Genomic DNA, 15,608 nt, shown 5'->3' with positions numbered 1-15,608 from the left:
TTTAGATTGTGAATTAAAAAGACCAAACAACTTTATAATTTTCTGTGGATTGTTCTGCATATAAAAGCATTAGCTTCTTTAATAAATGCATCAAGCATTTTTACTCTGGTGCTTTTGTACATCTATTGCACTTATTTATTCCATTATTCTTAGCATCAAAAAACAGTAATAAACATCCATGTTTCACTGCTTTTCTGCAGGGACTGTTTGGTTTGGAAAAGGAGAAGCAAATTTGAACTTCCATCTGAAAAAAATCCCAATCAATTAATTTTAGGTAGAAATTGCTCCAAAGAATGTATTTGTTCCAGAGTTTCCCTGATATGGGACAATGGTATCAATAGACCAGGTCTCCTCCAGTGTTTTATTTGCTTCTTGTTTTCTGAACTCCTTCCAGTTTGTCTAGCATTCTGTTAACAAGTGGGTCAGAACTAAATGACGCCTTATTAAGAATGGTCTTGGCAGCTATTCTAACGGTGGTTTCTTTGGCCACAATTTTCTTGTTTGCTCATACTTTAAAAAGCATAATTACTACTGTGGAATGGCAAAAAACACTGAGGGATACTGCGAAAGGGAGCCAATGATTCAATCCAAATATGGTACAGTTAGTGCCTCATGGTAGCCATATGTTGGCACCCTGGTACAATGGCTACCTGAAAGTTCTTAGAAGAAACCCTTTGAAATTACTGTAGTAGGAGTCAGAAGAAATAGGCTAGAGACAGCAATACAAATAAATATTGTATAAGACAATGTGAAGTTTAATAATTGATTTAATAAATCCCACAATAAAGTAACACTTTTTTCAATTAAACAAATGTATAGTAAATCATTATAATAAAAACGCCAAATACACGTTTACCATACTTTTAACTACATTGACTGTAAACCCCAATTTAATTAAATCCTATTTGAATATCCAGTAAGTGCAAAATACCGTTTTTTTTCAGGAAGTTTGTACAGAAGGGATGCACAATTTTTATAAACTGTGATATGGCTTAGTTAGTGATATTCTGTATGTACTGAAGCATTAGCTTCCCCAAGACACTGCTACTTCATCTCTGAGCTGAATGTGCTGGAGTACTGTAGTATTTCTGCTTCTGTTAGAAAGAAATACAAACATAATCCAGCATTATGTGCACTTTGTCCAAACTAATACTGTGATGTTACTTTGCACCTCTGAAAGTTTGTCATGTAATTTGCTACCTCAAAAAAAGAAAGAAAGAAACCAAGTCATGTTTGTTAGTCCTAATGTCAGCTACGGAGCAGCCTGATGAAAATATGAATAAGTTTCAAACAGATGGTTGTCTTGGTATTTACAAACCAATATCAAACCAGTCATTGTAGGGCAAAAATTATCCTTTCTGATCCACTCGCAGACTTATTATTGATGTCAGTAGAAGTACTGTATAGAGTACTGTATAGAGATCAAAGTGCAAAACGTGCAAGAGATCTGAGGCCAAATGCCAGTTTCCTTTTTAGCTTTGCAGACCATATTCATGCTGCTCTTGGTCTCATATCCAATTACCCTCAGACAGGTGTAATCAGAGTTGGGGAAGATACAGACAAATCAGCAGGATTGCATGCAAGTTTACCCCTACACAGTCAAAGTGCAGAAGGCTCAGAGTGAGCCCATAGGACCAAGCTTCACAGAAGAGCCAAGCTCAGAAGAAATCTCCTGCTTGATATCCTCTTCTACGTTCAAATGCAAAGAAAAGCCCACCTGAATTTTACCCCTGTAGTATGGTTATCACCACCCATTGGATCAGAAAGGAGGATTTTGCCTGAAGATTGGTAGAAGAAAAAGAAAATAAGTTAGTGAATTCACCTATTTTTCATAAAGCAAGCGGTGTGATACAGTGAATCATTGTCATTTATCAAATAGTTATGCGCAGAACAAATGCAAAGATGAAATGGGGAAAAAAACCCAAAATGATTGTAGGTCTAAGACTGGGGAATGGAACACATGCGAAATCTCCTCTTCCTACTTGTCTGTTAGAATATCTATGTATTTTGCTTATATATGACGGTATCTTTATTATTTAAGAAGTTTGCTATAATTTAACAATGCAAAACAATCATGAAAAATGTTCAATTACAGCACATTTATTATGTATAATTAGAAGGCATGCTAATTAACTGGCCTTTACACTTGATTCAAATGTTGGTTTTCAGACATTCAAGATTATTAATAGTAAGGTCACCTTAAAAGTCAAAACATTGTAAAATAAATAAGGGTTTCTAATGCATAAATGCTATTCTAAAATACATTATTAAAGATAACCAATCAATTAAAATACATTGGATCCAGTCCTGAAGTCTCTAGATAAACAATGGAAGGCCTGGACAACAGACCACATCATTTGGGTCTCTGAATGCCTGTATTAAAGCTAAGTTTCTGTTCTGGGTACAGTAAATTGTCTGTATTTTTCCACGTGTCTGAAGAGACAATGTATAAAAGAGTTCAACTAGCACTGTGTGCATCATCATTTAAGATACTGTATGAAAAACTGACTATTGCAAAAATACTGTATAACCAGATCTGGGATCATTCAGCGTTATAGATCCCAGACACGATCCATTTTAAAGTTTTTCATTCAAATACTGAATTCTCAGTGCTCCATTTGGAGTACAGGTACTTTAGTGGCACACAATTAACAAAGGACAATATTGAAGTATAATCTATGAGGTATCTGCAGAGCCATATCTCAATCTGTAAACAATATTCTGGAAACATCTTTGTCTGAAAATCATGAGCTGAACAATAAACCAGTACAAAAGAGAGCACACAAACAAATATGTGTTCTGTAGGATAACTCCTGCACACTTTTCAGAACCAATTCTTCCTGTTGCATCAACTATTAATACAACTTCATCCATTAGGGATTTTAGGGATTTTGTTCAATCGGTTTACATTTATTGCTCTTTAGTCTTCGACTACAAGATGAAGAATAAGGCAGCAGTTCCCAAAACATATGAAATTAGGCACTGGAACTCTGACAATTTGCACAGGTTTTGTTTACTTCCTGTTTGTAACTCTGAAGCTGGACAGAGCACTTATACATTCCAAACGTGTTCAGCAGCAAGTGTCTGGCCTTGGACTGAACTTCCTCCCATTTGGATGAACTACCAGGAACTGAAAAATGAAGAAAAATATTAACATAGTGTATCTGTCAAGAAACTCCTTGCAGCCCAACTATTTCAATGCACATTCTACCTGGTGGAACTGCCTATTCATCTTTGTTTAACTTCATAGATTTCGTAGATGTTAGGGCTGGAAGGGACCTCGTGAGATCATTGGGTCCAGCCATCATCAGGTACAACCATAACTTAATATGGTATCTGTTCATTTAGCATCTTACTATGTTATTTTTATCCTCTTGTTCTTGTAAACAGATCCTCAACTTTAAAAAAGTAAGGGTTTGGTAGGCCAAAAGATTATTTTTTTCTGTACAATTCACACAGAATTGTGCATATGGTTCACTTTTACAATTCAGAGACAGAAAAGGTAAAATGCTTTGCTGCTTTATTATATATGGTTACCCTGCTTTAGGTGGGCAGGCTGGGGTGGTATGCCTTGTGTTGTGTCAGGATTGATGGTAATCTTATGAAGAGTTTAGATTATGGATTGTATAGGATGGTTTAGATAAGGATGATCCTGTCTCAGGCAGGGGGTTGGACTAGATGACCTATGGAGGTCCCTTCCAGCCCTACTTCTCTGTCATTTTATAATTCTCTATGATACCATATCTCACATAACTGCTAAATGTAAACACTCAGGTATTGTGTTGGCTGTCTAAGACATTGAAATGCATTTTGAATCAAAAGATATTAGGTACTTTCCAGAGAATATGTGGTGTTTCTTTTATCTGTGTGTGACAGTTGCCTGTGTGCACATATCTTCCTCTATACAGGTATAAATCTTTGTCTTGCCCTCATTCAATAATGTTCTCAAAGAAATTCTCTTACCCCCATTTCTATCTGAACCCCAAAACCTGTACTGAAGCTTTCACTGAGTGAAGACAAACTGAACACTTGCTTTTTACAAAGCTTCTAGAAAAAATTATAAAATAATAAAAAATTATAAAAACTGATACCCGCTACTTACAAATTAAATAGGGCAGCTGTTTTCTACACCAAGTTCACATGATAAAGCTAAAGTATGTGATTCTGAGCTGCTCAGTTTTTCTAGGGGTAAAATCAGGCATATGAACTAACATGCTGTCTAACTCCATTTGCAATGGAGATGTAATGCACTGCTTATGATTCCAAACAGCTTAATTTAACTTAAATTTAATTTAGAACAATATTTTAAAAAACTTTTTATGTTAAAAAAATGTTTAATGCTTTGCATAAGCTCTAGAAATGTGCAGTGGCTGCTGGGACAATTAGATGAAGACATGTTACAGGCTCATAAACAGGTTCTGCTATTGCAGTAAAGAGCCAACAACCCAAATACAACAATACACAACTTGGGAGGGGAGCATGAAATCCCTATTTTATGCAAAGAGCTTTATGTTGTTTTACTGTACCTAGAGGTATAAGAAACTGCCCTTCACAGCAGTGAGAATTTACTTTCACAGTTCTCTCTATAGCATATCAAAGATGTGTTTTACATATTTTAAAAGTGAATAATTTTCTATACAAATGTCAAAAGGCTTGTTCTCAAAACAGATGAATCAGCTCTTTTTAATTATTAACACAGAGTAAAAGTTAAAGTTCCTTCTGCATTAAGACTTAATTTATGGCTAAATGATGTGAGTACTATGCAGTAACTTACCTAATTGCAAGTGGACTATGGCAGAAGTTTTTCCTGCAGTGAGAGACCAAACATTTAGGTCTTCTATTGAATAAACATCTTCAATTTTCATTAGGTCTTCTTTAATGTGATCCATATTCAAATGCTTTGGAACTCCTACAGTATCAGAATATATGGTTAAATTTACTGTGTTTTCAAATAAATAATTCACGCCCCAACCTTCAAAGTAAAATACGGTCAAAGACTTAAAAAGACAAATGATTGGTTCCTATAACATTCAAAGTGTCTTACAATATCTAAATCAGTAAAAAAGACGACCAGAATTGCCACATTGAACAAGTCCAGTGTTAGCACAGGAACAATGTAGGAATTGCCTTATTAGCTCAGATCCAGGGGTATCCTTTCCAGCTTCCTAACTCCATGTCCTGCCATCACCAGATATTTCAGGGGAATGTACAAGAACCTTACTATGGGCAGATGGAAGGGAATGAAATTCTCACTGTAATTCTTAAGAACTACAGAGGGGTTTAAACCAGATACTTTAAGGGAATATGTAAAACCCCTCACAGTGGACAGCTGTGTACTAAAATGCTAACTGAGGAAGTTTCTTCCCAACACTGACAAATTACTAGTTGGTTTATCTCCTGAAGTATGAGGATTAACAACACTGATAAATGATGTTGGATAATGTAACATTGGATAATGTAACTTAAGATGATAGTCAGATAAGTGTCTAATCCATTTCTGAATCCTAATCTTGGCTACAAGAAATTAAGATGACAGCAAGTTCCACAGGCTAAATCTATGTTGATAAAAAGCATTTCCCTTGTAATCATTTTGAAAGTTAATGCTTTTTAATGGTATCATATCATGAAGTAAAATAAAAGTATCAAATGACCTTGTCTTTCTTACATTCTATTATATATTCATCCTTCATACAACATTGTAACAAATTATCTAAACTAAATATTTTTGAAGATTTCTAACACTCTGGAAGACTTTTGGTCACGCAAGTGACTTGTTAAAAGGGCAATTAATTATTAATAAATACCATACATATATTACTGGAGCTGCTCAGGGGAAAAAGTTTTTATCCCTTGGAGAAACTATGGTATTTGAAAATTAGTTTCTATTCTGAATTCAAGAGAGTCAAAATATTGAAAAATTTCAGAGAACAAAGTTTCTAAAATGCTTTAAACTGGAAATGTCAACAAGAAAATTTTAAATTTTGATCCAAATTATTCATATGTTGAAATAACACTTTTCCTTTTGAAATACTCAAAATGGAAGAACGTTGTTTCAAATGGCAGTTTGAAACAAAAATGTAATTGTTTTAAACAGTTTGACTTGCAATAGAATGATTCAGTTTGGTTCTCCAAAGGTTTTGCCAAAAATTAATAGGTTCTAATGGAGAAAGTTTTTCTTATTTTTTCCCCCTCACTGACAAAAATTTTTAACATCTCTACATGATAAGGACACAAGCCATACATACTAAGAACAACAGTAGAGTTTAATGTAAGGCCAAGATCTTCAGGAACTTCCAGGGCACTGTGAAATTCACAAGTTGTCATAAGGAGGGGTAAGTGCTAGGGGCATGCAATCAGAGTGCCTTATTCACCTACTTTGATAAAAGGACACATTTTAGATATGTGGCAAGTCATCTCAACTGGGTGGGGTGACAGTATTTCTTCATATGAAGTATTGGATTTGCATGTCCTGCAGCCCTTTCTGTATTAGGTGGAATCATGTATGCCAATACAACTGGCAGGTGAGGTGGCTACATGTGATCAGTCAGTGGGATTTCTTGTGCATGCTTTGTGTGCTTAATGAATTTTGGACACCACGTGCTTTTGGTTTTAAGTGGATGGTCAAGTTAAGCACGTGGACCTACTGGGATCTAGGCACTTTCATTGTCTGTGCGGGCTTTTTGTGAACTTTCGTTAATTTTAAATTAAGTGGTAATGGAAATTTAAAGTTCCCAATGAGACAAAAGCTGCAAACATTGTGGAAAGACTCAAAGTTGCTATGACTGGCCTCCTCTCCTGGTGACCATTCAGGAATCTAGCTGTATGGCCTGGCAGGGCACCAAGCCTGCTTTTGAATTAAAGGAGTCAGAGGAGCTCAGTTCTCCTAGCGCAGGCTCAATCTTTTAAAATAATGGGTAACAGTCCGTGGACCAGAGCCAGCCACAATCCAGCCCCTGGCGCTGCTCCTTTTGCTGCATCAGACCATCCCTACATGCAGTGTCCCAAGACCTGTGCTGCTGCAGTGCTCACTCATGTCTGGATCCCAGACTGGCCCATGTAGATTCTGCTTCTGCTGAATCAGCCATGAGGGTGGGAGCAGAGGATCTACTGGCCTGATCCTGCCTGTGGACTGGCCCCACACCACTCATCCAGCTGAGTTTGACACCCCTGTTTTTGACTCAAGTCACTTCTTGGAAAATGCCAACTCTTCATTTTCACTCTCTTTTTTTTTAACTACAGAATTAATCCCCATTTACAAAGGCTAAATGGAAACCAACAAAACATGCATTGCTTTTATTTGGCAGAATGGTACTTCCTGATGTCTGGCAAGGCACAGCCACCTGTTGGAGAGCCAGAGAGAGGTCAGCCATGCCTTGCAATGTGAAAGCCCGAGTCCTGTACAGCACATTATATAGCTAGCATTCCATTTCATATTCTCTTCCGATATGCTCAAAAATTTGCTGTAACACTAATGCTGGCCTCCTCAAGTTTTAAGGTACCTTGGGTGCTCCTTTACAGGTTAGTACCTTGTAAATTGTGCTGTGTGATGTTCTGCCTATTTGTAGCTCGCATATTGCTGCAGTGTTTTTAGCAGATCAGTAATGCATTGATAAAAGCTTTCAATAATTCATTGACAGAAGTTAAATATAGACTTTTTTAACATTTATGGTGATTAAAAAAATACATCTTGCTTACTGAAGAGAATGCTGTGATGATTTCTGTAATGATAAAATGCTTTGCTAAGATTTACTAATGGCAAATATGCTACTAAATATGCCACTAATTAAAGCATTGCTCTCCTTAAGTCAAAACACAGCACATTTTTTGTACTAGAACTACAAACTCCCTAAATAGAAATTTGTGGTAAGGTGCCTTTGTAAAATGTAGTGCAGTCAGGAAATGAACATGCAGTATTGTTGGTATTAAGAAAGCCAGCATCAGAACAGGAAGGGCAGCAGGCTAAACAGCAGACTGTGAAAGTTATCTTGAACACAGAGCAGGAGAGTAGTAAGATCAGGTGCAGGAAAGAAAGAGAAGGAGGGGAAGCTGTGGCTGGCAGGCTGGCTGTTTCAAAGCAATTGGACTGTTGCATTCATGCCAATAGTGGTTGTCATTTGTGAGCATACAAGGCAGATTGTAATGCACATGGAAGAGGTAAGCACTTGTACACAGCACCCACCACCAGAAATTAAAACAAATTCCATTTATATATAGCTCATCATGCAATACCAATTACACACAGGGGCCAGGCATAGCACAGGACTATCTGGAACAATGTGCTGTGGGTGCTTGGTAAGAATGACAATTCCTGGAGTATACAAAAGAGGCAGAATTTGGCATTTAAACAAGGAGGTGATATCCCAGGGTGAAAAGCTTCCAGGAAAAAGGTAGCTAGAGGATCACAAATGTGGATACACTCACATGAATCTGGATACACTCACATGAATATTATTATTTATGATATAATTTACTACAATGTGAAATTACTCCGGATTCCAACAAGAGTAAAAATTCTGGTCAGTAAGGAGTCACATTTTATGGATACCCTTTTTTACATCAATGTAACTGAATTCAAACCAGTACAAACAGCTTATGCAGAGAACCTCTATTTTGGGGGTGTTTTCTATTTGGTATTTAAAAATGGGGTTACCAAAAAACTGAAGAGTGCTTTCACTGAGCTATTTTTACTGGCACCTGGATTTAACGTATAGTGTTCTAAATTAATTCATTTTATTTTTTAATCAGTAGCAGGGTACATTAGAGATTCCCAAGGTTCTGTAATATAATTTTTAAATATCATTATATCACTAGTTACTGATATAAAGTATACATCAACTGCTTTTCCATAAAACTGGAGGGTAACCAGTGATATAATGATATTTAAAAATGGTGTTAAAGAGTCTTGGGAATTAAAACTTCTGGGGGCTACTTCAGTTATAGGAAAGTTAGTTGAAAAAAAAGTTATGAAACACAAACATACACATAGGAAGCTCAGTATCTAAGAATGCCTCATTTATTAAATGCTAAGTTGACCTTTCTGGTTAAGGCTGACAAAGTTTTCTGGCTTTGAAATAAAATAACCACTTGATAATTGCTTTCACAGCATTCTTTGCCCCAGGAAGCATGGACCTAACCTCTAATCCCCTACATTGTGCTGCAAGTAGACTGCTGCGGCGCTGGCTTTTAAATCTATATTAAAGACTCAACTCTAGCTCCTAATATTAGGTAATAATAAAGTTTTCAACTTAACATTCCAATTTTAATAATGAAACTTAGGTTGAATGCACTTGAAAATCAGTCCCACAGACTCTCATGTTTAGCAGTGGTCTTGGATAGAACAAACCAATATAAATTAATATTTGCTGAATTGGAAAAGTTCCCTAGGTACATGAAGACTACTTTTCATCACTTGTAATAATATACTTAATTCATACATTTTCATGACATTCAGAAGACCTATGCAACTAGCTAACATTCAGACACGTGAAATTTGATATGCTTGTTAGTTCTCCTATCTTTTCTTTGGCTAAATCTCAGTACCACTGTCTAAGAACTAACTGAAGTGTTTTGCTTAGAGGCACAGCTCTGCACTTTGCCCTCTCAATCAACCTTTGATCTTTATGTTGTTTTAATAGGAAGAAAACCATTTTACAATCAAGACTTGTGAGGCCTTGTTCAGAGTTCCTGACTCACTGTTGAATTGGGATTCAATAATAAAATGTCAGAAGGTTGCAGAATAATGCTAGTTTTTTTCCCCAAAATTTCTTCCCATTGCATTTTTACTGGCATTAGCAATAATGGGGGTGTCAGTTAAGATAACGCACTGCAGCCTGCTGACATTTTTACTGCTCTGGTGCCTAGAACTGAACTGAACTGAACAAGGTAAGATGAGACGCTAGCTAAAAAGCCGTTGGCCCATCTGTGCTCCTGACTATTGTCACCACCAATACAAATGCATCAAATGTACAATAAAAATAGTAGGACATTTTATAGGTTACAAATTAACACAGACACAGCCTGTGTTTGTAGTCATTTGATCCAGGTGTCCCTCTCTTTTTATAAACATTTACTTTTGAAGTTAAAGTGAAATATGGGATGAGGTCCTTAGCTAACAAGTATATAGTGCAGGATGGATGGCTTGAGTGGGGGGTATGCAAAAGTGGTGTGCAATTCACTGTTGCACTCTCCAAATTTGGACTAGCAGAGTGCTAGGCATGGTCCTCTAGCAATTGCATACATTCAGAAAGCCTGACCACTGCTCTAAACTTGCTCATTTGCCAGCATCTCCAAAGCCTGAAGCAATGATGAGGCTAAGGAAAGCCCCAGCAGTGCCTTAAGACAACAGCAGGGAAAACTTGGAAACACTATACCAGCTCTGTGCCCCTAATTACTCCCTCTACTGGCCTTAGGGCCAGATTCTGCTGGTGATGCAGGGCTAATTGTTGCATCACACCAAAGACTAACTCATGACCTCTATGCTTATTTATTCAACATAATTCTAAATTACTCCATATATGTTTTAACAGAGAAGTAACAAAGAATTAGTCATTACCACCTTTCACTGCAACCTGATACTTAATTGACTGATTAAAAGCACTGTAGAATTCACACAGATCTTACCTTCCAGAATAATAACTCCTGTGTCGCATATGATTCGGACTGTTGTAAAAATCACAAGTACTGAAAATATGTAAGTACATATAGGGTCAGCAATCTTGTATTCTGGCTGCAAGGGACACATCAAGAATTTGTAAGAAAATATAACAACAGACCCCTTGTAAAGACTTGCTCCAGTAACACACAGTCCCTTTTACTTTCCAATTTAAGTCTATTTCATCCAGATAACTCAGAATATTGCATAGTAGAAGTGTGATTTTATTCATTTTCGATGAATGTCTAAAACTAAACAAACAATAGTTCTGTAACTTTAAAAAAGTTACTTTTTAATTTAAGACAGGAGTTAACATCAGACTTACGCATGTTCACAAAAAAAAAAGAAAAAGAAAAGAAGCAGTCCCTTACCTTGAAACGTATGATATAGGCTGCTATAAGTACACCAATACTTTGTACCAGGTCCCCAAGGGCATGTACAAACGCTGCTCTCACTGCAAGGCTGCTGTGTCCCTGGCTATTCCCAAGGGCTGTGTTAGGAGAGCTTGATGGAGGTATGTGGCTGTGTGAGTGTGAATGGGAATGAAGGTGACCCGACTGATTCAGCAGAAAACCCATTCTGAAAGAGAAAGGGAAAAAAACAAACAAAAAATGAGATATTTTTTCCAAGTCTTTTGACCAAAAACTGGAGAAAAGATAGAATGCATGATGCCCATTATTCCTCTGTCTTACTTTGTGGGAAGGAAGAGATCCAAAAACCATACTAGCATACAAATAAGATCTCAAAGCGATTCAGACATACACAATTAAAAAAAAAAGGTACAGCACGCAATGAATTAATTGACATAGTGTATACTGCATTTTATAAATGTACTTAGCAGTCTTTAATGGACGGAGGAGAGAGCTTACATTAAGTTTACTGCCACGCCAACAGCTGCTGTAATAAGCATTATATCTCCATTAATTTCATAGTCCATATGGATAGTTCTTTGAACAGCTTCATATAACAGGAATGCCATCAGGATATATACCAGCAACACACTAATGATGGCTGACAATACTTCTGCAAACAAAAAGGGAACAACAACATTACAAGAGCGAGCTGCAAATCTACTTCCTATTTTAAAAAAATAACTTACAATGTGATGGTAATGTTGGAGTGATGTTGTAGCCATAATGGCCCGTGAAATACACAAGAAACAAGGCCACTCCCTTATACTGTTACATACTGTAATGTTATACTTTGCTAGTGTTAGGCAAACTAATTTATGATGTATTTTCATGGCACACCATATATTATAAATCAAGCTAAAATTAGAATATGCAATCAGCAAACAGAACGGCTTGTGCTGCTCAAATAGTGCACTTTCACGTCAGTTATTCCTGGAAATAGGTTCTCCTGATCAGATCAAAACTTCTGAATAGGTTTGAGGGATTTCCACCTAGCTCAAATCTTTGCCTCATGCCTTTCAAGGTGAAGGCCCAATCCAACATGTCTGAAGACTGCAGCTGTAAAACTTGATTGACCTGTCTGTAAACTAGGCTTTTTTTTTAAACGCAGACAATATAAACTGATGATTATTTCAGTGTTTTAAAGACGCGCGCGCATGTGTGCATGCGTGCGTGTCTATGATAGATAGATAGCTAGTTTTGAGCTTTGGGCAGAGGCAACAAACACAGAAAATCACACAGAATCATAGAAAAAAAAAATCTTTGTGCCCACCAGTACAAAATCAAAATGCGTAAGTTCTGGTGAACATTAAAACTGTCAGTATGAGAATGTGCACTATTTATTGTGCAGTCTACTGATAAAGAGCTACCAAATATGAATCTGCAGTTGCTGTTAGAGTCTGCCGTTGCCTCTCTCATAAAATGAAGAGTATAATTAATATCGACTGAACTGCATTTTGGTCTTGGAATTTTCAATTACTGGCAGGGCCTTCAGAGCTCTTGTCTGCAAGTGCTTTGCAGGTATTCCAAATCAACAGGATTAAAAAGTGAACATAAGAATCAAATCACCTTTCACCTTCTACAGTCATTCATGCCTGGGCAAAATAGGTGTAGGACACAGTTGTTCTGCTGTGGTAACAGTTTACGCCTCCTTCGCATTGGTTTTAAGTGACAATAAACAGTACAAAGCAATGCAGTCTAGAAAACAAATATCATGCAAGACCTCTGAAGTTGCTCTTCCAGCTTTTGAAAGAAAACTGTTCTAACACATGAAGCCTGCTGAAAGGCACAGGCCACAGAGCACGAGGGCCCTTCTGGAAATTTCTATGCTATGTAAAATCCTATCCTGTACACTCAAAGAATGCACTAAGCTTAGCTGCTCATAACAGGTTTAGTGAAAGAAACCCAGATTTGTCCAAGGCTGCAATGTATTTAGGGACACCATTCTGTCATCTCTAAACTCTAACTACACATAACCATTTTTGAGGGACTATTTTGTTGTAACTGGTGACTTCAACACAGTTATTTCAATGCACATAAGCTCTTGGAGTAGATTTACAACCCAGGAGTCACACACAAGAAAGATGCATAATGGGAAGAGTCTCCTTGTCCAATAAGGCTAAAATGGCTTTGCACGCTCTTTGTACAGGCTGCTTCAGCAGGTTCAGATGCAGTTTCTCCCTCCAGAAGGGATGATGAGGAAAAGCATCTATTCAGGACAGGAGTCCTGCTCCTCTTTGGAGTTCCTTTCAGTTTTTTGCACGCCTACATAGATCCCTTACACTGAGAAATTACAGAAGTGCAGCTGCCTAGGAAAGGAGGAGGAACAATTAGCATTAAGTATACTAATTACCAGTACAATAATCCATACAAATGTGAATTATCTTATAATATGCATTTTACAAGATCCAGACTTGCAGTTCTCTGAATATTTGCATATTGTTGAAGCCAAGCAATGAAAAAAGTCCAGGGGAAAGGTTTGTTCTCTTAGGACAATTGTTCCTATATTAGGAAACTAGTTTTAAACAGGGTTTTAAACTAATGGTTTCCGCTAATATAGTTGTTTGATTCTCAACAGTGCTATGCACTATCCATGCAGGTCTTCACAGTGCAAGCAGCAAAACTGTAGCAGCAATTACAATAAATTGAAAACCACTTCTTAACCAGTGGAAACTCAGGGGGAAGAGAAACAATTTGACCCCAAACAAGTTAGGCATTTTTGAGACTCACACCTTCAACTAACTTTTTGCTGAATCCAAAGCAGGGTTCTAAAGCATTATACCCAAATTCCTGGAAGACCTCCCTGTGACCAGGCACCTTGAAAGCTTTGGAAACCATGAATCTGGGAATGCTGGAAGTTGTGGAGCTCATTGAAAACTGATATTCTTGTTGGTTTCAATTCTAGTGCAAAACAAGGATGGCAGTTTCACTGAGCAGCCAAGATTTGAGTTCAGGAGATATTTCAAAAACTTGCCATTTCAGTCAGAAGTAGACTGAAACAAAGAAAGTTACAAAAAACTGGAAAACCTTGACAAACTCCAAGTCTCAGTGGTCCAATTCCACTGTGCATTAGCACAGCAGGCAAAACCTGTGCTAACAGGCAGTAAAATTAGTCTACTGTGTATTAACATCACAACAAAGGCGTATGGCAGCACTAATGTGCAGTAGCACCAATTACAGCACATTTAAGTTAGTGCTAAATGTGCCATAACTACAGCGCAATAATGAATGTGTAGATGCACGCAGTGTCTTATCCCTGTCTGCCAGTCCTAGTCTCAGTCTTTTCTCCATGTTTCCTCCAGTTCCTTACCACCTCTGCATTCAATTCAGACACCTTGATACTGTCTTGGACCTAGCAGGGAGTCACTGTGACTGGCTCCCTCCTTGGTTACATTAGCAACCCTGACAGCACAAGGGATGGCCATCCCATCTTGGAGGAAGGGTAGCAAAAGGGCTCAGCAACCCCCTTGGCTCAGCAGAGAACTCGAGGACCTCCTACGTGTCAAAAGACAGACTTATAATGGATGGAAGGCTGGAATTACCGCCAAGGAGGAGTATTCAGCACTGGTCTGTACCTGCAGGGAGCAGATCAGGAAAGCCAAAGCTGCAACCAAGCTCCATCTGGCTTCACATATCAAGGATAACAAAAAGTCCATTTTCAGATATGTAGGGAGTCGGGGGAAAAAAAACAAAGGTAACATTGGACTCCTGCTGAACCAAACGGGACAGCTGATAACTGACACCCAGGAAAACGCTAACCTGCTTAATGGGTACTTTGCTTAATGGGTCTTTTATCAGTCCAATGGGACTGCCCTGCCTAGCTGGACACAGGATGGCCAGGGTGAGGGAGTATTTATACCCAGCATCAGTGTTTATCTAGTAAAGGATCACCTTGAGAGGTTTGACACCTTCCAACTCAGCTGGTCCTGACAGATTACACCCTAGGGTACTTAAGGAGCTGGCAGGTGTCATTGCCCAATCATTGGCAAAAATATTCAAAAACTCATGGCGCTCAGGTGAAGTACCTGAAGACTGGAAGAAGGCCAACATGGTACCCATCTTCAAGAAAGGGCGGAAAGGAGATCCCAGAAATTACAGGCCAATCAGCTTGACCTCAATCCCTGGTAAGATTCTCAAGAAAATTATCAAAGAGACCCTTCTGGATAAGCTGGCTGAGGGCAACATCCTGAGGGATAGCCAGCATAAGTTTGTTGTGGGTAGGTCTTGCCTGACCAATCTCATCTCCTTCTATGACCAGGTGATGTATCACCTGGACAAGGGAGAAGAGACTGACATCATATATTTGGACTTTAAAAAACCCTTTTATCTGGTGTCCCATGCCCTCCTCATGGATAAATTGGCCAACTACGGTCTCGGCTACCCCACAGTCCAATGGCGGGGAAATTGGGTCCGACGTCGGAACCAGAGAGGAGTGGTCAATGGCAGCAAATCATTATGGCGCCCCACGACCAGTGGCATCCCCCAAGGCTCTGTCCTTGGACTGGGTCTCTTTAACATCTTTATCAATGATGTGGACATTGGTGTCA

At 38.1% G+C, this 15,608-nt stretch overlaps 1 protein-coding gene across 1 annotated transcript in view; it reads right to left on the bottom strand.

Moving 5' to 3' along the window:
* Positions 1–737: 737 nt before the first annotated feature.
* Positions 738–15,608, bottom strand: part of SLC30A4 (solute carrier family 30 member 4) — a gene marked incomplete at its 5' end in the record, with an annotated part of 29,669 nt that continues 14,798 nt past the window's right edge. Inside the window, 5 exons of the mRNA XM_019503824.1 lie at positions 738–3,130; positions 4,775–4,909; positions 10,621–10,726; positions 11,023–11,230; positions 11,521–11,674. Of these exons, the coding sequence (XP_019359369.1) occupies positions 2,976–3,130; positions 4,775–4,909; positions 10,621–10,726; positions 11,023–11,230; positions 11,521–11,674 (758 nt within the window). The remainder of the gene's footprint in view (positions 3,131–4,774; positions 4,910–10,620; positions 10,727–11,022; positions 11,231–11,520; positions 11,675–15,608) is intronic.

This window comes from Gavialis gangeticus, unplaced genomic scaffold, assembly GCF_001723915.1.
Source record: "Gavialis gangeticus isolate Ggan-Ray unplaced genomic scaffold, GavGan_comp1, whole genome shotgun sequence".
Taxonomy (NCBI): Eukaryota; Metazoa; Chordata; order Crocodylia; family Gavialidae; genus Gavialis; species Gavialis gangeticus.
Note: the sequence above shows the minus strand (reverse complement) of the source record. Positions and strands in the feature narration are given on the sequence as shown.